This window comes from Pseudomyrmex gracilis, unplaced genomic scaffold (genome assembly GCF_002006095.1).
Source record: "Pseudomyrmex gracilis isolate BER0280 unplaced genomic scaffold, ASM200609v1 scaffold_961, whole genome shotgun sequence".
Classification (NCBI taxonomy): Eukaryota; Metazoa; Arthropoda; class Insecta; order Hymenoptera; family Formicidae; genus Pseudomyrmex; species Pseudomyrmex gracilis.
The window spans coordinates 2,417-26,332 of NW_018021545.1; the positions used below are offsets into that span (position 1 = coordinate 2,417).

At 34.0% G+C, this 23,916-nt stretch overlaps 4 protein-coding genes across 5 annotated transcripts in view; 2 read left to right on the top strand and 2 right to left on the bottom strand.

Moving 5' to 3' along the window:
• LOC109861719 (nucleoprotein TPR-like) overlaps positions 1-9,697 on the top strand; it is a 10,933-nt gene extending 1,236 nt beyond the window's left edge. The window contains exons 3-12 of one of the 2 annotated variants that reach the window (XM_020441494.1): positions 545-766; positions 889-1,448; positions 1,577-1,968; positions 2,493-4,250; positions 5,019-7,460; positions 7,564-7,953; positions 8,041-8,394; positions 8,484-8,652; positions 8,786-9,106; positions 9,436-9,697. In XM_020441494.1, coding sequence (XP_020297083.1) covers positions 545-766; positions 889-1,448; positions 1,577-1,968; positions 2,493-4,250; positions 5,019-7,460; positions 7,564-7,953; positions 8,041-8,394; positions 8,484-8,652; positions 8,786-9,106; positions 9,436-9,554 — 6,727 coding nt within the window. In that variant the 3' untranslated portion in view covers positions 9,555-9,697. Of the gene's footprint in view, positions 1-544; positions 767-888; positions 1,449-1,576; positions 1,969-2,492; positions 4,251-5,018; positions 7,461-7,563; positions 7,954-8,040; positions 8,395-8,483; positions 8,659-8,785; positions 9,107-9,435 lie in introns of both variants that reach the window. The other variant, XM_020441493.1, reaches the window with a different exon arrangement.
• A 2,583-nt stretch (positions 9,698-12,280) lies between these two features.
• Positions 12,281-14,462, bottom strand: LOC109861720. The gene is made up of 2 exons (XM_020441495.1): positions 13,957-14,462; positions 12,281-13,565 (listed from the first exon to the last, which is right to left on the bottom strand). Exon 2 carries the CDS (start codon positions 12,886-12,888, stop codon positions 12,394-12,396), a length of 495 nt encoding a protein of 164 aa, XP_020297084.1. The 5' UTR covers positions 12,889-13,565; positions 13,957-14,462; the 3' UTR covers positions 12,281-12,393.
• A 2,995-nt stretch (positions 14,463-17,457) lies between these two features.
• Positions 17,458-18,646, top strand: LOC109861722 (vascular endothelial growth factor A-A-like). The gene is made up of 2 exons (XM_020441497.1): positions 17,458-17,675; positions 17,898-18,646. The coding sequence occupies exons 1-2, from the start codon at positions 17,602-17,604 to the stop codon at positions 18,247-18,249; spliced, it is 426 nt and encodes a 141-aa protein (XP_020297086.1). The 5' UTR covers positions 17,458-17,601; the 3' UTR covers positions 18,250-18,646.
• On the bottom strand, positions 18,379-23,517 carry LOC109861721 (dyslexia susceptibility 1 candidate gene 1 protein homolog). The gene is made up of 8 exons (XM_020441496.1): positions 20,937-23,517; positions 20,627-20,864; positions 20,293-20,491; positions 19,445-20,183; positions 19,256-19,356; positions 19,025-19,178; positions 18,715-18,946; positions 18,379-18,466 (listed from the first exon to the last, which is right to left on the bottom strand). Exons 1-7 carry the CDS (start codon positions 21,057-21,059, stop codon positions 18,740-18,742), a joined length of 1,761 nt encoding a protein of 586 aa, XP_020297085.1. The 5' UTR covers positions 21,060-23,517; the 3' UTR covers positions 18,379-18,466; positions 18,715-18,739.
• Between the last annotated feature and the right edge of the window lie 399 nt (positions 23,518-23,916).

Here is a 23,916-nt window from a genome sequence, read left to right on the forward strand (position 1 = left end):
CAGCCCGATGCATGCTTATTCGCGGATCTTTGTTAATTAAAATCTCAGTAACTATTGCGAATCTAGCAAAATGGTATAGGACTTTTCGACTCAGTTTTATTCCTTCTACCTGCCTACGAGAGATGTTAAACCAATTCTGGGACACCCTGTATATATATATCTTATATAGTTCCTTACAATTACATATTGTATATATATACGTATAACTTGAACATAAATCTAAAAATATTTTTGATATAAAATTATTATTCTATTAAAAATATGAAGCAGTAAGGTCTGAGCACAGTAGAAAAAATATTAAGAATAGAGACAGATGTTCAATAATGCACAATGGCAAAAAAATAAAATATAACATATAAATGTATATAAATATTGACTCTATATCATGCAGCTATGACATACTTTCTGTATTTATATGTTATATTTTATTTTTTGTTGTATAGTATTTAACTTCTTTTTCTAATTATTTCTAATATTTTCTCTATTGTGTTTAGGCCCTTACATTAATATGTTTATATGCTCTTTTACTAATATAAATCTATAGGTTGGAGAAAGAAAATGGTGAACTACGCAGACAAAGAGATACAGTTACGGATGAAGCTAATGCATTGCAAATGCAAGTTGAAAGACGAGACACTGAAACTGAAAGATTACGTGCTGAATTATCTTCTTTGAGCACTCAGCTTCAAGCTGCTATTGCAAGCAAATGTCAAGCTTTAACTGAAACAGAAGAAATTCGTAGTCGAGAAATGATCTTGGACTTCAAGTAAGTTAAACACACAAAATTTTATTAATTTTCTGTTAATAACATATACATATATATCACATATTGGTAACGCCAGTTTTGTGCAACTTAAGTTTAGAATAATATGTAATAAATTCTTATAGAGAAAAACGATTAGAACAAGAAAGAGTTCTTTTGAACCAACAAATGGCAGGTCTTGAAGAAGAATTGGCCAAAAGAACTTCTGAGCTGCAAGCGGCGAGATCTGAAGCATCAGCAAGAGCGCTTTTAGTTGATACTAAATTATCTCAACGTGAAGAAGAGCTGCGCATAGCCAATGAAACTAATTCCCAACTACGAGAATCAGTTTCTTCTCTTCAAAAGCAATGTGACGAATTAGCTCAAAAAGTGGAACAGCAACGAGCTCATGAAATTGCCATAAATGATTCTTATCAAAAAGAAATTAACGCACAGAAAAATCTAGCCAGTTTGTACGAATCCATGAAAGATGATGCTAACGCAAAAGCTGAAGAACTCTCCAATGCGGCAAGTGAGCTGCAGAAACTTGTGGACAGCACTGCAGAAGAATATGGTAATTTAGAAACAAAGTACAATCAATTGTTACTTCAACATAAACAAGAAATTGAAGAGAAGGAACAGAAAGTTCAAGAGCTGACAAAAGAGCTGGAACATGCAAATGAATTGTTGAAAACCATTCAACAAGGTAAATCGCAAATTTCTTTTTTTGTTATTAATAAATAGATATATTTAATTTAGAAAAATTTTTATTTCAAAGAACATTTTGTATTAAAACAATTTTTATATTAAATGTTTCTTCGATTTTTTTTATAGAAAAATTAGACCAAGCTGTGGAACAATTGGCGCCCACAGCAGCTATAACAAGCCGAGTATTAAGAAAAGGTCTTAGCCTCACACAGATTTACACTCAGCTTGTCGAAATTACCAATGAATGTACTTTGCAACGAGAAGAGAATGAACATTTGAAGGCCGAGATGGATCGCATTCTTCGCGAACTGGAAGAAAGAGCGCCATTGCTACAGCAACAACGTCGGGATTACGAGACAGCCATGATGAACGTAGAAACACTGACTTCTAGATTGGATGAACTTCTTCAAGAAAATCAACGTCTCAATGAAAGTTCTGATGAAGCCAACCGTATTGCCAAACATCATTCTACCGAAAATCAGAGATTAAAAACTGAACTTGCTGATTTGGCTAGACAGGTAAGCTAATATACGGATTATATGCACCAGAGAGAAAACTGAAAGCGACCATCTTATTGTAGTTTCTTACGACGGTTTCAGCCGCTGGTTTTAGCCATATCCACAAAAATGGATCTCAAAGACCGTTCTACATTAAATGCAAGTCGCAGGTCTCGTGGAATCAACTAATCGCATAGTCAAATCAGCCAATTGACCAACGTGATTGATCAATTCCACGAGACCTACGACTTGCGTTTAATATAGAACAGCCTTTGAGATCCACTTTTGTAGATATGGCACTAAAACCGTCATAAGAAACTACAATAGGATGGCCATTTTCAGTCTTCTCTGTGTGCATTCTGAACAAAATAAAATTTTTATATAAAATAGAATGATAAATTTACGTAATTTAATATTAACGTAATGTTTATTATTGAACGTAATGTTTATTATTTATTATACTATATATTATATTTATTATTATATGTTATATTTATTATTGATTTATAATAATTTTAATAATATTACTTGTTGCATGTTTATAGGTGTGTTATCTCCTTAAAGAAGTTCAAGAAAGTCGCACCGGTACTCTTGTAGAAACCAAGGACTTGTCTTCCTCAGTAGAAATGGACGATATTTTATCATCGCAAATTATCAGCAAAAAATTAGTAACTTTCAGGGATATTGAAGAGCTACAAGAAAACAACCAGAAACTCTTGGCAGTCGTTCGCGCGTTATCGAGTAGACAGGAAGAGATCGAGCGTGCTACTGATGAGATACACTCAGGCGAGATGAAAGAGAAACTGGACCGTTATATGGAGCAATTGACAGAAATGCAGGCTGCACAGGATAGACAGTCAAAGATGCTGGATAATCTTTTGAAGCAAAGAGATATGTATAAAAATATGTATCAGCAGATTTTAAAGAATTCTAATAAGAAAAAGAACGATGAGGGAGAAAATAATATCGAGGAGAATAAATCTAAATCAGAAGAACCGACGAAAGACGGAGGAGAGAAGGAACAGTTGTCTCAAAAACTCAAAGAGCTTGAGGATAAATGCAAACAAGTTTCGGAGGAGTATGAAACATATCGGAAGGAGCGAACTGCGCATGAAAAGATGCTAAGCGAAGAAGTGGATAGACTCAGAAAAGAAGCGGAAGCAAATTCAGCGAGATGTTGCAGGTTGAGGGCACAATTGGATTCGGCGAACGAAAGATTTACACTTTTGCAGGGCAATGTTGCTTCTTACAAAGCTCAGATCAAGGCTCTCGAGGAAAAATGCACTAATTACAGCGTCACCATTGGTAAGCACGAGCAGAGTATTATGATTCTGAAGGACGAGACACTCTCTGCTCAAACCCGTTTAGCTCGAGCCGAAGTTCAATTGGAAAATCTTCGTCAGGAACGTCAACTCTTACGAGATTCCGAAGGACGCCTCTTGAAGGAGCGTGAAGTCTTTCAAAGAGAGAGACAAACCCAAGCCTTGCTCAGAGCAGATATGGAATCCATCAAAGCTAGTTTAGAACGAGTTCAAGCTGAAGGGCAACTTCGAGCTGAGCAGAGACTCGACGACGCTAATAGGGAGTGTGCCGCACTTCGACGTCGTCTTCAAGAGGAACAAGATCGATTCAGAGAGTTGTCGGCTCATTTGGAGAGACAATTGACAACTGTTCAAGAAAGATTAAAAGAAGAATCTGAACTGAACGAAAGATTGAAAAAAGAACTGGATCAAATGAGAGAAACTGATACTCAACACAGCCGGAAAATTGATGAACTAAGCAATAAATTAAGACAGGCAGCAGCTCATTCCATTACCAAGCCCTTGACTGGAGATGATAATCTTGTGAAGAGAGTGAAAGAATTAGAGATACAACTCAGCACTTCACAGGCCGAGGCAAAGTCGCTCTCTGAACAACTAAAAGCAGCCAGACAGCAGTGTCAACAATACTGCGATATTGCCGATAGCGCTGAATCGCAACTAAGAGACCTGACAGCAGAATCTAATAAATGTAAAGAGGAATTAGAAAAAGCTTTAAAGGATTCGCGAAGTGAGATCATCGCGTTACAGAAGAAAGTGAAAGAACTGAATGACGATCTGGCGAAGATGTCGAATGGTAGGCACGAGACCGATTCGGAGCTGAGACAAAAATTAGCTGAGGCAGAAAGAAAAGTTGAGGAGTTAGATGAACTGAAAGGCGAGCTCGAGTTATTGAAGAGCGATCTGAAATCTGTCTCCATCACAGCTAAAGAAACAGAAGAGAAGTATACCAAAGAAATGATGCTGCATTCGTCTGATTTGCAGGTAAGTTCAATGATTAGAAGACGATACTGGATACCGACTATAGAGACCTTTAAATCGACGTTTTAGAAACCTAAATTTCTCTAATTTCGAATTATTTTTACTGCGTTACATGAAAAGTGCTTCTACAGAAACAAATAAATATAAAAAACTACATAGTGCTTTCGAAAATGGATATATAATGCTCTTTTAAGCTTTTTTTTTTCCTTCATTTACTATGGCTGCTTTCCTTTTAGGAGACACAGTCGACACAAGAGTCATTCTGTCTTTGTTTCTCACTGAATACTGAACGAAGATAGAATGACTTTTGTGTCGACTGTGTCTTGTAAAAGGAAAGCAGCCTATGATAGCATATGATAACCTATGCTGTCAACACGAGAATCACTTTTTCTAGTTACCTACACATTCTAACCATAATCTGAATGTTTCATAATATTCTTTTATGTCGTACGTTTGTATGAAGTAAGGTCAAAGCATATATGTAGGGATTAAAAATAATTTTACAACATGAAAATATGGTTAGATTATAATAGGAAACTGTAAAAAATTTTATTCTCATTTCCGATACTCTAATATAACTTCATACAAATCTTAACATAATTTAATTACTTCTGGAGAAGTACTTTTCATTTGATGTAGTAAATATGGAGAAATTTCGATTCTTCAAAATCTCGGTTTACAGGTTTATAGCGTCGGTACCCTCTTAATAGATAAATTGATAAAAAAATGTTTTAAATTTATAAATCGTTTACATATAAATTATTTCTTTAGATTTTGGCCAAGCTGAAGGAAGAAGCCCAACAAGTCCAACAACAGATTAGTGTTTTGACTCAAGAACGGAATGCAGCAGTAGAAGCTTTAGAAATCGAAAAATCAGGTTCCAAAGAAAAAGAACAGAGGTTCATAAACGAAATTGAAGAAACTCAGAAGAGAATTGAAGATCTAGATACGCAAAATGCGCTTCTTCATAATCAGATTCAGGAACTAGGCGATCGAATAGCCATCATACAGAGCCAGCAGACTAAGATAAGCGGAAGAGAGAGTCCTGATACCAGTCTGGAAGCTCTAAATAAGAGTTTCAGTTCTTTAGAAGAAGACTCCAAATCAGTGGAACAACTGTTGAGAGTTATGAAATATTTAAGAAGAGAGAAAGATTTGGCCATGGCTAAATCTGATGTTCTAAGAGCAGAAAATCTTAGATTGAAGTCACAGGCCGAGATGGCGGAGAAGAGATTAAAGGAGACCGAAGCTATACTGAATGCTGAACGTGAAAAAGCCGAAATTGATGTGATGGCCACGTCCAAACATGCGGAACTGTTACGCAAAGTGGAAACTTTGAATGCCATCACGGATTCCAACCGAATTTTAAGGGAAGAAAGAGACCAACTGAGTGCAAAAGTTAACGAACTTACAGCTAAAGTGAACGCTCTATCGGAAGAAGTGGTACCTCTTCGAGATATATCCAGAGATTTGACAGCCAAAACTGAAGCTCTAATGGAAGAAAACACGAGCTTGAAAGGTGAAGCGACTAGATGGAGGCAAAGAGCAAATACGTTGTTGGAGAGAGCGAATAAAGCAAGCCCTGAAGATTGGCGGCGACTTCAGACGGAGAGAGAGAATCTCAGTAAACTGCTGACGTCCGAAAGAGAAACTCACGCGAAGAGAACCGAAGAATTTAATCAAGTAAAAACAGAAAAGACAAAACTTGAAGAACAATTGATACAGTTGCAAAAACAGATACAAACTCAGGACGAGCAAATGTTGCGGACATCAGAAGAAGCTCGCAAACTCGGTCAAGATCTTACCGAAGCGTTAGCTGACTCATCTTCTAAGGAAAAAGACTTGGTTTCTCTGAGAAAAGAATTAGGTGACAAAGAAGCTATTCTTAACGACATCAAAAATAAGGAAATACAAATCCGTAAAATAGCCAAGAAGTACAAAACGCAATTTGAGGAACTTGCAAAAGCTGTCGAAGAAGAAAAGAACCGTAATGAGGAAGGAAGAAACGAAGAAAGTTCTGGTGTAATCACTCAAGAACGTGAGGACCAACTGAGAGAAGAAGGTCGCCAAGAACTTCGCCAAGAAATCACTGAACTTACGACGAAAGTAAATGAGCTAACTCAAAAAGTGACAGAAGCTCAAAATGAAGCTGATAATCTAAGAAAAGAGATTGAGACTTTGAATCGCAGTAGTATAGAGAAAGAAGAAAGAGCAAAACAGGTTCTTAAAGGCGCTCGGACAAAGATCATGCAGTTGACCGAGTCAAAAAAGATTTGTGAAAAAGAATTGTTAGATTTAAAATCTAGAAAAGAATCCGCAGGAGGAAGTTCAACTGTTCCAAATGATTCCGAACTCGAACACGATACACGACTTGTGGCTTTGAAATCGCAGATGGAAGGGCGCATATCCAGGTTAGAACACGAGAAAGCAGAAATGCAGGCGGAGAAGGACGCTCTTCTACAACGGGTCACTCAACTCCAAAGACAATTGTCGGGAGTGAGTGGAGTCAGTGCAACTACAGAACCACCGACGGCAAACATCAAGCCGATGTCGGCTAGAGCGGAGACACCGTTAGCTAGTATCAGACCAATGAGTGTAGTAGTACAATCGAGAACGGCGGCCGTGTTACCTACTACAGCTGGTGCGCCGGTTATGGTCGCGCCACATCAGATGCAGCAACAACAGCAGCAGATAGTGCATACCACGGAAACTAGTTCGCCAACTAGCAGTTTGACTGATTTTCAACCAGCGAGTACCAGCAGTTCTTCACAGAGCGCACAGACCAGTGGTCTCCGTCAACTAGTGGTGCAACCGCAATTAAGCGAATCGGCTGAATCAACGCAGAGAGAAGATTCAGAAAACGTTGAAACACTTAACGTACAGCCGCAACAGCAACAATGCCAGCAGCAGCAGCAACAACAACAGCAGCAAACGGTAGCGTTAGTTAGTCCTAGGGTAGAGCAGCAACAACAACAGCAGCAAGGTGTCGTCAGCGATCAACAACAAACGGTAGCAAGTAGTTCAACACAGTCAGTCAGTACGTCTCAAGCTTCGACAGGACTTAAAAGACCTAGAGGCTTGGACTCGACTGCTTCCGGATCAAGTATAGAAGGAGTAGATCACGGACGTCAGGAACAGGTGCAGAGTCCAAAAACCAAAAGAAGCAGACAGGAAATCAGTGCAACTGCTAGCGTTTCGGACGTGGAGTATCAGGTGAGAATGGTATGATAGGGAAATAAAATGTGCAATGCAAAATTAATATTATTTAATTTGCTTATGTAACTTCTTCAATTAATTTAATAACATTGATATCAAGGTGCCAACCTCAAGTCAACGAGATCAAGACGAAGAAGTAGAAGAAGGTGTGGTAGTAGTAGATTGTGACGAGGGTGAAGGTGGCGGTAATCATCAGGCTCAAGAAGAGGAAGAATTTGACAACGATCCGTACGAAGAAATAGAAGAAGAAGAAGAGACTTATGAAGTCGAAGTTGAACGAGACACTAATGAGGTAGAAATTATCATGGAGGAAGATTCTACTAGTGTCGAAGTTCCTAGACAAGGTCAAACTTCTATACCTACAAATCAGCAACAGTCCGAAGCAATCAGCAGTGCCGGACCGACAGGAGAACCTCCAACATCTTTTACCGCAAGATCTCGGGGTATTGCACCTATGCCTAGGCAGCAACAACAGCAGCATCTTCTTCTGGTTGGTATTTAAAAGACATTTGTTTGTATTTGTAAACTTTTATGAAATTTAGTCATTTTGTAATGCTTTGTTTTTCTTCATAAAAAGCCACCTCAAGGATACGAAGATGGCGGTGATGACTGTATTGTACCAAGCACGCCTACCTTGTTTGTTCCTCGTCGCGACGGTTTTGGCGAAGCTGTCAGCTCTCCGCAAGTACCTCAAGGCCGTTTTACTTTTGGGGATCCGTCAGCGCCTACGACAGCTTCTTTGACACCGTCTTTGACAACTCCTAGCGGCTCCGTTAGCAGAACCATCTTCGGTTCATCTAGCTCTACTGTAGCGCAGGATAGTCTGGACGACGGTAGAATAGATTTGACACAACTGGAAGACGGTGGAACTGGTCGTAGTGTACCTACTACTCCTCTCCAGGTTTCCCCAGCTGCGGATTTGCCACCTTCGGTAAGACAAAATTTCTATTTTTTTCGCTGCATATGCTCCTATCATTGCATATGAATTATTACTAATTAAATTTTATCTTTGCCATACAGACTAGTAGTGGTCAGTCTGAAGAACAAGAAACAAACGTGTCTGTAACGCCTGTTACCGCCACATCGGGCGATACCATCGAAGAATCCAATATTCCCAGCATTCGTATTGTCGGTACTGATGAACAGCAACGCGGCCAAACCGAAGCCACAGAATCCAGTACAACTCCAAGTGAAGGTTTAATTAAATCTATAAAAAAGCAAATTATTTTTAAAAAATTTAATAAAAAGAACATATATTTATTAGAAAAAACTTAAAAGAGAATTCTTAATTGTTGAATTCAACTTGCTTTCCTTTTTTGCAGGTGTGAGTTCAGACAATCAGAAACGAACGGAAGAACCGGCTTTGACATCTGGCGAGGATGATACTGTAGATACAGTGGAAGCGACAGAGGAGGCAGGAAGTGAACTTGTCGAAGACGAAGTTGAAGAAGAAAGTCGTGAAGCGGAAGCGTCTCCGTCTAGCAATACTCGTCAGAGAGCAATGAGCGCTAGCGTAGCGGCGAGTGATACCAACAATTCCAGAGGAGTAACGGTACGAAGATCGCCGAGATCGACAAGTTTTAGGGTTGCAAGAGGCGCGAGACCTACACCAATCGTCTGGGGAGAAAGTCAATCAGGCAGAGGTGAGTAGATTAAAATTTGATTTATTGAAGTTGTTTTTTGTTTTTATGTTTCTACTATTAGAACAAATTTACTTGCGTTTCTTCCTAAGCACAAGGTTTTTATTCAAAGTATTTCTTTGTATTAATTTTCTATGTATATGTGGGTTTACTTCTCAATATAATTGTTAAATTTTTATGTAAACATTTTTTTGTACAAGTGTTGTTTTAAAATTGAATGAACGATAACGTATATATATAGATAAATAAACGCGATGCTTCTATCAATGTTACAAAAAACATACATACGTAATTCTGCAAGGAATGTCAATATGCAGTGTTTCTATTACCAGGACAAACTGTAATGCGAGGACATGCGACAACTAGGGGAGCTACCAATGAAGGAGGACGAGGGCGAGGAACGCGCGGCCGACGAATGCGCTCAAAATTCCCTTACGGTCGTTACTCGTAAACTTACATAACAATTTCTATTTTTTATTTGTACATCTTTTTTTTTGTGTAGCTTATTATGTCTATATACCATGTCTACATACTATGATACTATTACTATTGACTTATATATTAAGCAATTAAATAGAATTCCATTTAAACTAATTTGCTAATTTTAATCATAAATATCATTATTAATATTTTCCTATTTTTTAAGAAACATTGTCTGAGCACTTTCCGTAAAAATATATAAAACTTTTCTCTTTTTCCTTTTGTAATTGTTTATAATACATTCCTCTTCGGTAAACTGAGCGCAAAACAAGCGAACAAACTACAAACGCGACTTAGACAATTGCGTTGACCAATCAACCATTCTAATATTTGCATTTGCTTTTCGTTTGCTAACCAGTTATAAAATAACCAGTTATAAAAGAAGAGTGCACGAACATAAAAATTCTTGAGATTTCTTGTTATATTTGTAAAAAAAAGTCAAAGACAAATTTTGTATGTTTTGTTATTTTCCAACTTAAAAACGTATAATTAAATGATACGCGCGCGCGCGTGTGTATGCGTGTGTGTTTGCATATACGTATGTATAATAAAAAGCATTAGAAAGTTTACAGTTAAAGTTCATATATATATTTTCATATTACAGTTAAAGTTTATATATATTTTATTTTTTAACAAACTAAAGATCCTCAAAAAAATTTAGTTTTATTTTTTTCAAACTTAAAAAAAGTATACACAGACTTAACTGTTTGCTCAAACAAAAATAACATACAAATTACAAATCCGTATCAAACTATCTATTTTAAGTCTAATTGCAGGAATTAAAATTGAATTAAAGTTTAACTAATCAGAGAAAAAAGAAAATTTAATCTTAAGTTTAATCAACTTTTCTCTGAATGAGAGTTTTTTTAACTTTGCAGAAGTGTCCACGGCATTGATAGCGTCTATCGTTGGGCATTAACCCAAGTTCTGTTCACATATCTGCGCGCTAAATTAAGATTTCACATTGTTTTACTATTTCTGTTTTATAGATAGACAGGCAAATAGACGTGCGATTTAATAAAATCGTTCTAGAAATTAAGAATTTTTTAGCTATAAAAGTATAATTAAATTTAAAAAACTAGTTATTTTTTAGAGTTAAACGACAAAATGAAAACTATTTCAGAAAATTAAAAAATTTTAAGTAATTTATTAATTATAATATATAGCTATCGTAGTCTTAAAAACTTTTTTTAAAATTGAAGGAATAGATTAACAAAAACTAAAAACGCATAAGCGCGCGCACGCACACACACACAGCATAGAATAATACAAAAATAACTAAAAAGTGTTTCTGAACATCTTTCTGTGTTTTAATTTTCACAAAGTAAATGATAAATTAATTGTAAAGTACAAAACTTTTTAAATTACATTTATGAATATAATTAACTGAGAGGAAAGACTAATTATAGATGCTACATAGGAATATTAAAATTTTTGTGTGTGGAATATGTCTATTTTTATCGGTCATTTGCTCAGTACATACACATATATACGTACATAGGTATATTCATAATTTATATATATTTCAGAAAATTTATATATTTATAATAAAAAATAAATTATCTGTACAATGTATACATACGTACGTATGTATAAAAGAAGATACAATTATCAAAATTATATCTAAATAGATATGTATAAAACGAGCATCAGAATACTGTTGCAGACTAAAGTATAAAATAAATTTCTTCTCACGTAGACCATTGCAGTCATCATTTTTATGGCACTCTATGTATAAAAACTATTTACATTGCACATAAAGCTATATTTTCCTCTGTATCTGGATTTTGTTGCAAAGCATAAGCTTTGTGTTTAACGCACGAACAGCATCGTATGGATTTTAACGAATATACATATACTGAAGTTATATTTAGCACTAAATGTGGCTGTTTGTTTTGCGGTGTCATTACTTTTATATAAAGTTTAACGTGGAAATTTACGTGACGGCTAAACGCGCGAAAGAAATTGCTCTGGCGTTCGTTTGTACAGGATTCTATTTTGAAAATATATTATAAAAAGAAATAATAATATAAAATATATATATATATATTGATATAGTTTCAAATATATATATACACATATTGATATGGTTTCTTTATCACAATATATGACATAAAGAGAAACTTTTAAATGTTTTCTAAAAATGCAATCACATTTTTATGAGGACGATAATATAGTCTTGTACCATCTATACGGTAACACATATTTGTAATATATTACAATAATTATTTCATTTTCTTACATATAAGATTATTTTCCTATTTAAGATATTTTTTACCATCATATTTGTGGAATTATTTAAAATATTTTTGAACATATATATTACATGTATATAAAGTATATGGTATTTCTAAGAAAAAATTACCATATACTCTACATATTTTGTTATAAGAAATTAATGTTTTTTACACTCTTTTTCCAGCTATATTGTTCAAAAAATATTTTTACTTTTATTTTTTTTATAATACTATGTACAACACTATGTAAAAAACAGTACGTAAAAAAAGCAAATGGCACAATTTGAAAGTTTAACTTAATTCTTTACCGTTCTCTCTTTTTTTCTTTCTCTCTCTCTCTCCCTGTTTTTTTGGTCTTATCTTTTACCATCATAGTCATAGATAAAAAACAAGATTCAAATGAAATTGTAAGCAAGAAATATTGAAGAGCTTAATTTTATACAGTTTCACTTAAAAATCGTTTCTCTCTTTCTTCTCTCAGTCAGTTAATTTTAGTTACTGTACTATTCTCTTTTGTACCGTTATTGTTTGTCAACGAAATCCAAAGTAATCAGTTAATTGCACTTCGCTAGATCACGACGACGGAATTTGTATATTAGGTTGCTGACTGTCCATTTCGAGTCTTTGAGTGGAATTACTAATTTCACAAGTGCAGTTGCCATGCTGCTCGACTTGAATCCACATCTTCCGTTTGCTGTTTGTCTGCAGGCTCCAAACTTCGATCTGGATCTCTTCGTAATGGATTTCCGACTGCACTGGTGTGCAACTGAGATCAGGACTGTGGCAGCAGCCAGAATGGCTGTCGCACCTCTTGAGCACGATGTATGCTGGTTGATTAGCGCTCTCGCTGGGACGCAGATTCTGCACGAGATCCCTCAAGTGGTAAGCACGTGTTTGCGGCTCGCTGCAAGGGAACTGTCTACTGGCCTGCATCGCGTTCGACAGATGAGTTCTTCTCGATACCCTATGATGTCTACTGTGATGACTCGCCATCATCGTCTGATCCATTGTTGTCAAAATCAGGATTAAAAATCCCAAAAATGATTTCTTCATCAATCCACTTTTCATCGTTATTTTCACTGTCTTTCACAATCGGCCACACTAATTCACTGGTGTACACCAAACAGATCAATTTTGCCACACGCAAAAAATTGATCGCTACTGATCAGCGAGTCGATAGAAATTTGATTTTATCAACTTCTTGTGAATCAGAAAGTGCTGTAAGATCACCAGATTAACCGATTAAAAATCGAAGATATTTATAGGACAAATAAGTAAGAAAACTGTTACTGCTATGATTGATTTTTCTTAAACTAGAAATGCTTTCGAAGCTAGATTCTTCTCTCATATTTCTATTCGATCTTCGTCGTTTTTTTCGAGGGTTGTGTCGGAATTAAACATATGGAACCGATTTCCTCCAAGCTGAATTATAAGCTGAAGTGTAAGTGTTTCCTTTCTTCTTCCTCTTGCTGTTCTCTATCTATAGAGAATATACCGCTGAAATCACGCGGCGAGACCGGCGAATTTCTGACTTTTTGAACGGGAATATTTCAATAGGTGTACGACGAGCCACGGATACGTATCGCTCGACTGAGATTTTCCTACTGGCACACGAGTATTTATATATGGAAGAGCTTGCATACTTGCCTCACACACGAGAGCACGTAAAGTCCGGATTTCTGCGTGTCCTCAGCGATGATTCCACTTATTGTGCAACCAATCGTGCAGTGTTGTCTGCTTAATCCCTATTGCACAAAGAATAATATAAACGTAATTATTATTAAAATGTCAGTACATCATAATTAATGACGATAAAGATGATGCTTAAAAATCAATATTTTCTTTTTTTGCGGTAATATATCTCTTCAAGAAAACTATGTAAGATGATTGAGAGAAATCTCATTTCTTCTCGTCGTAACGTTCACGCGACATTAACTTCACTTAAGAATCTATTATGACTTTTTGACGCAAATGATCATACTATGGCCAATATTCATAGTCAAGTCGATCCTATTATTAAGAGTCTACTGTAAATATTGCTCTAAAAAAAAATCATTTTGTTCTCGACCGAGCAGTTTTTAATGACGAAGAGCAATCATTGTCTCGCAATTTTTGTACTTTGAATATTTTACACACTTGCCAACTTCCGTGATTCATAAGCATAAGTTGTTCTGGGTGGACCACACGTTTGACAATTGATCAATGTGACTGAACCAGTTTTATTCATACTTATTGATCATATTTTCTTAGTATCAATTAGACTGATAAGTACGTACACGTGAGAACGTGCGCAATGCATTTGCATTTCAAATGCTTTTTTTTTGTTTTGCATGCAGTAACTATGATGTGCAATTAAATAGTCATCTCAGTTGGAACCGGCTTTAGATTCTGTCAAGGTTTTCTTCTCATGTCACATGTAAACAGGAGAATCTGAATTACATCACTAATTGAACAATTTTACGTAGAATCAGTGAAGTCTAGTCAGATATATGACAAAACAATTATAATTCTTAGCAATTCTGTAGTATTGTAATTGTTTCCTAAAAATTCTGTAGTATTGTAATTGTTTCTTTAAAAACTTCTATTGGTTAATTATATGTATGCAATGATTATACACGCTTCGGTGTTTCTCATCATAAACATCTTTTTTAGCAATTGTAGGATTACAAGTTCTATTATCCAATGTGTTAGCTCTAAACCGCGTGCGTATAAATTTGTGCGTAACATTGCAAAAACTAAAAAAAATGTATGTAAATAAATATATTAATTAAACAAATATATATACAATTTTTATTTTTTAATAGAGCTCTATAAAAAGAGAGATATCTTTATTTAATTAAAATTGTCTACAAATAAATCAAATACATGCGAATCATTGGAGAAATTTGGTCACACGAGATAACACAGCAGTAGTTATGTATGTGTATTATACGTAAGTACAGATAAAGATTGCGGAACGACTTCCGACTGGCTGCAATCGTTATAAAAAAAGAATTAAACACCGTGCGCAGTTATTCCGAGCGTTGTGACGCAGGTGGGAAGCTGAGGATATACTTTCCATGGGGGTTTCCTTCTTGCTGACGCACTATTTAGCAATTCACGTTATCCTCTGTGACGCATGTTGAGACGCTTCTCAGCGTCTCTTTGAGTAAGTTTTCAATATTTACGATATGTTTTGTGTGTGTGAGAATTACAAAATTTACGGTCGATATTTCCGTATCTATTTTTTGTAATAGAAAGTAAGAAATGCTTAAAAAAGAGCAGAACACATACTATTAACATATAATTTGAAACCTTAAGTTTTATTAACTTGCATTTTCAGCTTGTTTTTCATAAAGATTTAAAAAATTTCGACTTTGTAAATTGATCATTACTAAATAAATAGATCATCCAAATTTTTAAGAATGCCATTCATTTTAATACGTATTAATGACTCAGAGTTCGATACTAAACACTAATCAGCATAATTAAAGGAAAATAAAAAGATATAAAAAATGTCTCAATTTTGTAGTTCCTAGACAAGTCAAGTAAGTTTTGCGTATGAATCACTTGATGATGATTCAATCCTTGAAATACAGGATTGCCATAACGGTGCGAATTCTGATTTTATTGACTCATTCTCACCTGATTTCGCAAGGAATTTTAATCGTAATTTTAATTTCATCACTTCAATCTGAATGACGACAATCTTGAAACTTTCATCGAAAATTTTGCTAATATAGTTTGAACTATATTAGCAAACACTTAAACTATGTATATTAGCGAAACCTTGAACTATGTATAAATTTCGGAAGTTATCGAGTGAGTGAAACTACCCGAGAAAAAATGGATTAGATCTAATTTAAATCTAACGAGATAAAAGAATAGAAAAATAGATCTAATTAAATCTATAAATTAAATCTAAATAGATATAAAGATCTAAATAAATATAAAGTAAATCTAAATAGAAATAAGTGAATCTATGTAAATTTACACTTTTATTTATTATTAGATCTACTTTTGATGTACTCAGATCTATAATATTAGATCATCTCAGATCTGCTTCAATCTAAGTAAATCTGAGTAGTTTTAATATAGTAGATCTGAGTAGATCTAAAGTAGATTTAATAATATATAAAAGTGTAAATTTACATAGATCTACTTTATATTTATTTAGATCTACTTTATTTAGATTTAATTTGAATCTAATTAGATCTATTTTCCCATTTTTTTATCTCGTTAAATTTAAGGTAGATCTAATCCATTTTTTCTCGTGAAAATAAAAATTAAAGTGAAATAAAAAATAACTATATAATTTCCAAGAATATCTTGTCTTGTTTTCCAGTTACAATTACTTTATTTCTACGTTTCTACGTTCCAATAATTTGTAAGAAGCTACTATATAAGATAATCGAAAGTAATTATTGTTACACATATAGTACGCATACAAGCGTTGTAATCATATACTATACATCTATAAATTAGTTTTACCTCTATAATTAATTTGTTCATCTATCGGTGAATTTGCGGTTTTTACAGAAACAAAAGGAGCATTTAGAATGCATACCGGATACTTGCCGCGACTAGACGCGACTTAGACGCTGATACATTAATGCAAGTCTCACGAGTGTTACGCAATATTACATGCTACGATACCCGTTATTTTAGATAATTTCTATTCTAAAGAAATGTTTACAATCGTTAGTTTCATCAAGATTCTTTTCATCTTTGCAATTTAGAGGTGTGAACTTTTCTTAACAACACAATGAGACCAATAAGCCGTTGTAATCCATAGGTATAGGTGGTGCTGAGGTAATAAGCAATAAAAAAACACAATTTGTGCTCTTCAAATGAACAGGAACGTTTCGATCGAATATATTTTTGCGATCATCTTCAGCCAAACTACGATACAAACTTTTCTTGTAAAATGTATTTATATGTATATAAATATTTTTGCTTATTAAAACAATTTTTATTATGTAAAAAGTGACATGTGTGACAATTCGCATTTTTACAAATGAAAAATACGCAGTTTTTAGAACTTCTAAAAGAAAAAATTATAAGATTAAATTTATTTATGAAAGATATTGCAAAAAATACTATTTTATAATTTATAGTGCTTCTCAGATTCTTACAGCCAAAAGCAGGTGGCCAAACAAATCAAAAAGGAAGAAAACGCTGCGAGAAAAAAGAGAACGGAACAAGAAGAAGAGTCACGCGATGCAACATCGCGCTCTCTCGCTGCTCCTAGTAATTATAGTTATCTCGCGAAGCTTCTTGGAACGGTTAAACGATCCCTCTTCAAACCTCTTTCTCTTACCGGGAATCCTACGAGCAAAGAGAAATCGAAACACAGGTTGGAACGAGAAAGAAGAGATCGGAGAAGGGAATACGAGAGTGAGGGAACAGCTTGGATAGAAGTTATGTATATACACAAAACGAAAGACTTCAGATCGCACAGAACTCGACGACAGTTGTAACGGACATGTTCGAATAGTAGTTGTTACAAAAAACACGAAATAAGTTATCTTGCGAAAGAATTAATTGAATATCTTTAAAGTCGCAAAGAAAAAATAAATATAAAATAATTGAATTGAACATAAAGTGTTGGCTGAAANAAAANANNAAAAAAAAAAAAAAAAAAAAAAAAAAAAAAAAAAAAAAAAAAANACTAAGTAGATTATAAAAAAAGAGATTATAGAAGTGCAAAAATTACCTGAGTTAAAGTGTCCGAGATTGTTAATTCGAAATAAGGATTTTTTTCAAACTCAGATTTAAAGACTTTGTTTCACGAATTACACCATGACGATGAAGAACCTTTTGTTATTGATAATCTACATTCAATTCGCATTAGCCGTCATTGGTAGGCATCACAGGTAAGATAATTATTTTTTCTTTACGTTTTTACAAACATATTATTTATCGAATTATCCTTCTAATTCGTTTACGTTTTATTGCTTTTTATTTCTTCAATTTCTTCTCAATTCTTTCTGTTTTAAATTACTTTTGTTCTCATTCTTTTTCAAATTATTATTTCTTCTTCTCTAATTTCACTTTATGTTTGCAATTTATATCGAAACGTTCTTGTTTCAATATAGAGACAGTGGTTTTCTAAACCATGTGCAAAGAGTGCACCAATTTCCATGCTCCGTGCCCCAGCCGAGGGCTGTACCAATAGAAGATCTTCTAACTGTAGGCCTAGGACCTGACGAAATCTTTTATCCTGCATCCACAGTTTTAGCGCGTTGCGCGGGCTCGGGATGCTGTCCTGAGCCTAAACAGATTTGCGCTCCGACCGAAATCAGAAATATCAGTCTTGTCTTTATGGTCAGGCATAACATTGATCGACAACGGGATCGTCATCACGAAATTATTCACGCTCCGGAGCACATCAAATGTGCCTGTATCGACAAAGTCCTAGCCACTTCTCTGAAGAATTCCAAGCTTTAAACAAGAATTTTCTGAAAAATAGCTTTTTTTGTAGATTGTTTTTTAAAATTAAAGAATTGTTATTTCTCAAAAATTGGCTCGTCCGCCAATTATTCCTAATGCATTTAGTTCTTGTGAACAATCAAGGTACACGCGCAGATATAAGTGATATATTATATATCTCAGAATCCAAAGATTTTTTCATCTTGAAGAACTTAAAGACTTTCTCCTATATATCCTACAAAAAGTAGATTGTAAGTTAGTAGATCGAAAGCTTTGTGTCTGTGATATTTTCTTTGTACATAATACTTTGTCTCTTTTTTCTAATAAACTAAAAATAACACGAGCTTATCGGTACAAACTGAAAAATATTGGTGAATATATGTGACAAATATCTTTGATATTTTATATTTATTAAGAATAAATAATTATATATGTAAAAGATCATTCTCTAATTTTCACAATAAAAAGTATTAGAAAACCAACCTCATCGATATTTTTTCTTTTCTTTTTAGTTCTTTATGTTAAAGTATTGTTTAGCGGCTTCGAGATCGGATTTGATACTTTCGTTAGTTGGATCTAACTTGAGAGCAGCTTCCAATTCGGGAATTCCGTGTTGCGGCGCGGATAATTTACAAAGCGCAGCACCTCGACGAGCATAACATCTTGCTCGCGACACTCTGTTACTTTCGCATTTCGGTTCAATCAGTTCTAATACCTGAAGATTATTTTTTTATATGTATATTTTTCTGAAAATGTTTGTAACATATTTGTACGTAAAATGATCTTTTGTTACCTTAGAACAATCATCAATACACCTGTAATAATTTCCAATAGCGTAATGCGCAGCAGATCTGTTCAAATAGAGCGCTGCCATTTTGTCGCTGATTTTTATCCCGTGAGAATATGCGCTGATAGCGGCTAAATAATTTCCTGCTTTGAAGAAATCGCTGTAACAGAAAAGTAATTGCAATTAAATAATATCAATAAAAAGTACACGACAGAAAGCGCAATTCAACCGTCGTACTCGCCCTTATCCTTCAACCACTGAGGATCTTGCTCTTCAAGACGAAGATCTTTGTCGACAAATCCAGTCTTTCTTCTAGCTTCTGCTTGTTTGGCAAGCCACTGATAATAAATTAAGAACAAACTACATAATGTGCATCGAATACATCGAAATTTAGAAGATTTACACACACATATATATATAACATACTTCTTGTTCTTCGGCGTAAACACTTTCTCTCGCTGGAGTAGGAAAGACCCTCTCAGAAAATGTTATATTAATAGTTCCATTTCTTCTAGGAAGCGGAACTGATTTTGCAGGTTCATCGAATATTTGGCTCATTCTGGAGTATCGATTCTTCAATATTCTATCAATTAAATCGTGGTCGGACTTCTCTTTCTTCATCGTCAAGTAACATTTCCGTGACAATTTTTTCGTCATTTCCTTAATTAAAGGACTTGATGATTTATTAGGCGTTTGATCAGAATCTGAACTGCAATTCGATTCGGAATCTTCGAAATTGCAAAACGTTTCTTCGGAGTTAAAACTCTCGCTTAAAATATTTTTTTTTACGTTTGAACAATTTACTCTTTCGTGTATATTTTTATTAAAAACTGCCTTTTCTATCAAATTCACTTTATTAATCGATTCTTTTCTTGGACTTTCTTTAACAATTGATTCCGTTTTTAGTTTTTCTTCAGTATTTGATACTGATTTTACATTTTTTTCAATAAGCGAAGTTTCTTTCAAAGTTTTTTCGATATTTGACTCTTCTTTCATATTTTCAACAATTAATTCTTTGTTTAGATTTTTGTCACTTGATTCTTTTTTTAATTTTTTAATTGAATTTTCATGTCGGTTTTCTTCTATGTTTTTATTTAAGTTTTTTGTGTCGATTTCATAAGATTTTAAGATACCGAGTTCATCTTTAAACCACTTAAGTGCAGGCCTTTTGAAAAAGTTTTTTGATTAAATATCCAATCAGACCTATTTTTTCAAAACAAAAACTTTTCTACATATTCTTATCTCATGTTTATCAATATATTTGTTTACGATACCTGTACTCTTTTCTATTCTTTTGTACTTTCCCACAGATATTTTGAAATATTGGTTCTTCTGCTTTCGACCGCCATTCTTCGAAGTTTTGCATTGCAGCTTTTCGATTTGAATCTCTCAAGGATTCTATTTTATTTAATGTATTGGTATCCAAATTAATCTGCACTTTTACCGCTTCTTTTTGCAATAGTTCACGTTTTTCTAAAATGCGATAATTCCCATACCATGTGTGTTAGCGTTTATTAATTAATTACAAAGTGAACAAAAAAAAATTAATTTTATTAATTTATATTCAATATTTTCTTCTTACAAAACAATATCAATCACAAACCTCACCACTTTTAGATTTTGCGCGACTTTCCAAAACATTTTGCATCTTTTCTAAAATTCGATTTCTATGATCATGTTTTTTCTCTTTGCTAATGCTTTCCATCTCAAGACTTGGCCAATCGGAAGCAATAATCGCTTTTTGTAAAGAGAAAATAGCTTCGGTATCTGCTAAAGTACATTTGCTTTCTTCTTCAAGTACATTTCCCCAGAGAAACAATTCCAAAAGAAAAGGCGGAAAGCTAATCTACAACATGTATGTGATATATGAGCTTGAAAACATTTTGTTTTAACAGTTATAAGAAAGGATTGTATATACCTTTACGTAATTGTCCATGACAAATAAATCCACATTTTTAGGACAGCCTTTCAGTGGCACGTAAATGATAATTTTTTTTTCTGTCTGTCGCCACTGATAATCCTTTATAATTATTGCAGGCATAATTATCGAAGTTTAAAGTTTCTCGTATAATTTTCGGTTAATTCAACTTATTTTATGTCTTTATAAATGGAACCTCACTACCTATCTATTCAGTTATATATTGATATAACTGAACGCTATAAAATATATTGATTACACAATTGTATCCAAGCAACCAAGAAGCAGGTAAAGAGTAAAAAAACAGACTTAAAACTTTGTGATCTTATATATCGTACGAATTACTTTTAATTAAAACGTTTAAGAGTATTTGTTGACAATACTTTTTGACATATTAAAAAGCTGCCATTTTGCATATACCTTCATCATTGCCATCATCACTATCACTCTTATCGCTTACTATTTCCATCGTTTCGATCGATTTCTCTTTTTTTATTTTCTGAGCAATAATCTCAAAATCAATAGAAACATGTACATGACTCAAATCACACACGATCCGGTAAAAGCAATAGTAAAACTACGCGATTGGTTATCAAAAAAAGTTTCAAAATTCAAAATATTTGTGAAATGAAAAATAAAATATATTAGTTCACAATCAATCGTGAATCTTAACAACATGCTGAACTACAATGTTCTACTTTTTCAAAATCGCTACAGATTATTAAATTATTACGCAAGAAAAGAGCTTTACTATTCGTTTTTGCAATTAATCGGATCGTGTACGAGGCGCTTCTCAAAATTACGTGGCTAAGTGATTCGTTGAAAATCGGCTATAAAACTTATAATAAATCAGTCAGGTTTCATGAAAGGTCTGTTCTTAAGGGACGAGGATACATTAATATGAGGACCTCCAGAACTTGAAGAGGATCACAAGATATAACATGATAAAACAATCTAGAACAGCAATTAAAACATTCTAAAAAATCGATAGTTTATGAAATTTTAAGATAAAGGATTACGACTCAAGAAGATTGCAAGGATTTAAAAGTTGAAGAATTCGTACCTCTAAGGATTCCCGAGATCCAAGAATTCAAAATCGATCCAATAATTCACAACATTTAACAATGAAGTCCGCTTTCTTGAAGTTCCAATATTCCAGAATCTCTATTTCCAATGCCGAGAAAAATTCGAATCTCAAGATCCTTAGCGAGGGAAGTATTGAAAGAAGTAAACGTGAAATTTCATTTCGGATTAGGGGAAGTGGAGTGAGACAATTCTATTGACATTGTGTGCCAATAACTAACATGTTAACAATTCTCGTAAGAAATATGGGCGATTCATTCTCACAGTTCGTTGTGAATGAAACAATAAAAACAAGTGCGTGTCGCAGTAGTGGAGGACTTTCATTAGGGATTTACGATCAAGAAGGGATCATGCTTTGTAAAGTAACATTATGACACTGGTAGTCGTTTTTGTTCTCGCTCTGCGGACACACGCAACTCGCACACGCGCGCACACACACGCACCCGTATACACACACATATACATTGATCGTCTTACATATCATTACTCTCGTCTCAGTTACAATTGTCGTTATTAATTATCGCTCAGTACATATATGTATATTTACACACCACACTCCAGAACTCAACATTGCTGGCCGCTCACGACAAAACGTTCAGAAATGTTCAAACTGGAGCATAAGGAAGTTTAACGCTATTATAAATAAGTATGCGTACAGGGAAGTACGCTCGTCTCTCCTCTTCGACATAATTCTGCGTCCTCAACCTCGCAGCCTTTTGCATGCTCGAAATCTTTTCTTCGTAGAAGAAAGCAATTTAGCTGCTAGGTTACGCTCTATTCCTGTGGAATGTTTGACACTTCTGAATGTCTTCAAATTTACAAATCTTTGATCTCGCGACATCCATTTTTCTTTTCTTTTTTTCTGCAAATGTTCGACAATTTTGTGAAAACGAATTGAGGAAACAAGACACAAATTTGTTGACGCTCAGTGTAAGAAAATTTGCTTGAGCAGATTTAGAGCGAATAAATATGTACAAATTACAAGGAGAGATATACATATCCGTTTCAATTATTATGAAATAATTATAGAGCAAATATATAATACATACGCTGTCTCTAACAATCAATTTAAATAATACTGATATTTATTATTGAAACGTTAGCAGTTTCTATTATCTTTTTCTAATTACTTATTGTTTTTGCACACTAAAATAAACTGTAAAATATTGTAATTATTTGACGGAGATAAAGTTTTTTTTTATATTTACTCAGTACAATTCTTTGTGTAGTAATTTTAATTCAAAAGGATTTTCGAAATTTGGTCAAATTTAATGATAATTTATCAGAAATATATTTTTAACAAGAGTAATTTGTAGATAATTAATAATTATTATTTGTAATTAATTTCTCTCGTTGATGCGTAATTTTATATAAAATCGAAAGAGACAACGCAATTACATTAATGTCTAATTGAAAAGTATCTAATCGTGAAAAGAGTTGTTAAACGCAAATAATACAAATAAATAAGGAAAAAACAATACTTTTATACATATATTTATAAAAAATAAACCATGCATATAAATATACGTATAAAAATAAATTATCATATACGTACGCAAAATTAAAAACATTTGTATTGAAGACATGTTTTATTACATACTTTTTCGCGTTCTCGATACTGTATCTAGTAATAAAAGCAGCTCACAACTGCAATTGTCCTTACAAAAGTAAGGCTTTAATTTATTAAAGCACAAATTAGCCGCTAACGCAGAGCTAACCGCATAACTAGAACGCGATCATTTTGCTTGAACTTTTACACGCACACGCATACGCATACACACATACATACACACATACACACGTACGCACGCGCTCACTTTTAAATAGTATTAACTGAGAAAAAATACTTAATAGTGAAAGTAATAAGTATGGCGCGATAACAAATAAATGCAGAGGC

What these genes read in the sequence shown, in the direction of transcription:
- LOC109861720 (XM_020441495.1), bottom strand. Translation starts at nt 12,888, where the DNA reads ATGAAAAGTGGATTGATGAAGAAATCATTTTTGGGATTTTTAATCCTG.
- LOC109861721 (XM_020441496.1), bottom strand. Translation starts at nt 21,059, where the DNA reads ATGCCTGCAATAATTATAAAGGATTATCAGTGGCGACAGACAGAAAAA. An exon ending in AAGAATAGAAAAGAGTACAG is followed by an intron (nt 20,184 to 20,292) that starts GTATCGTAAACA and finishes CTTTTTCAAAAG; the next exon opens with GCCTGCACTTAAGTGGTTTA. An exon ending in GTATTGATGATTGTTCTAAG is followed by an intron (nt 18,947 to 19,024) that starts GTAACAAAAGAT and finishes AATAATCTTCAG; the next exon opens with GTATTAGAACTGATTGAACC.
- LOC109861722 (XM_020441497.1), top strand. Translation starts at nt 17,602, where the DNA reads ATGACGATGAAGAACCTTTTGTTATTGATAATCTACATTCAATTCGCA. An exon ending in GTCATTGGTAGGCATCACAG is followed by an intron (nt 17,676 to 17,897) that starts GTAAGATAATTA and finishes GTTTCAATATAG; the next exon opens with AGACAGTGGTTTTCTAAACC.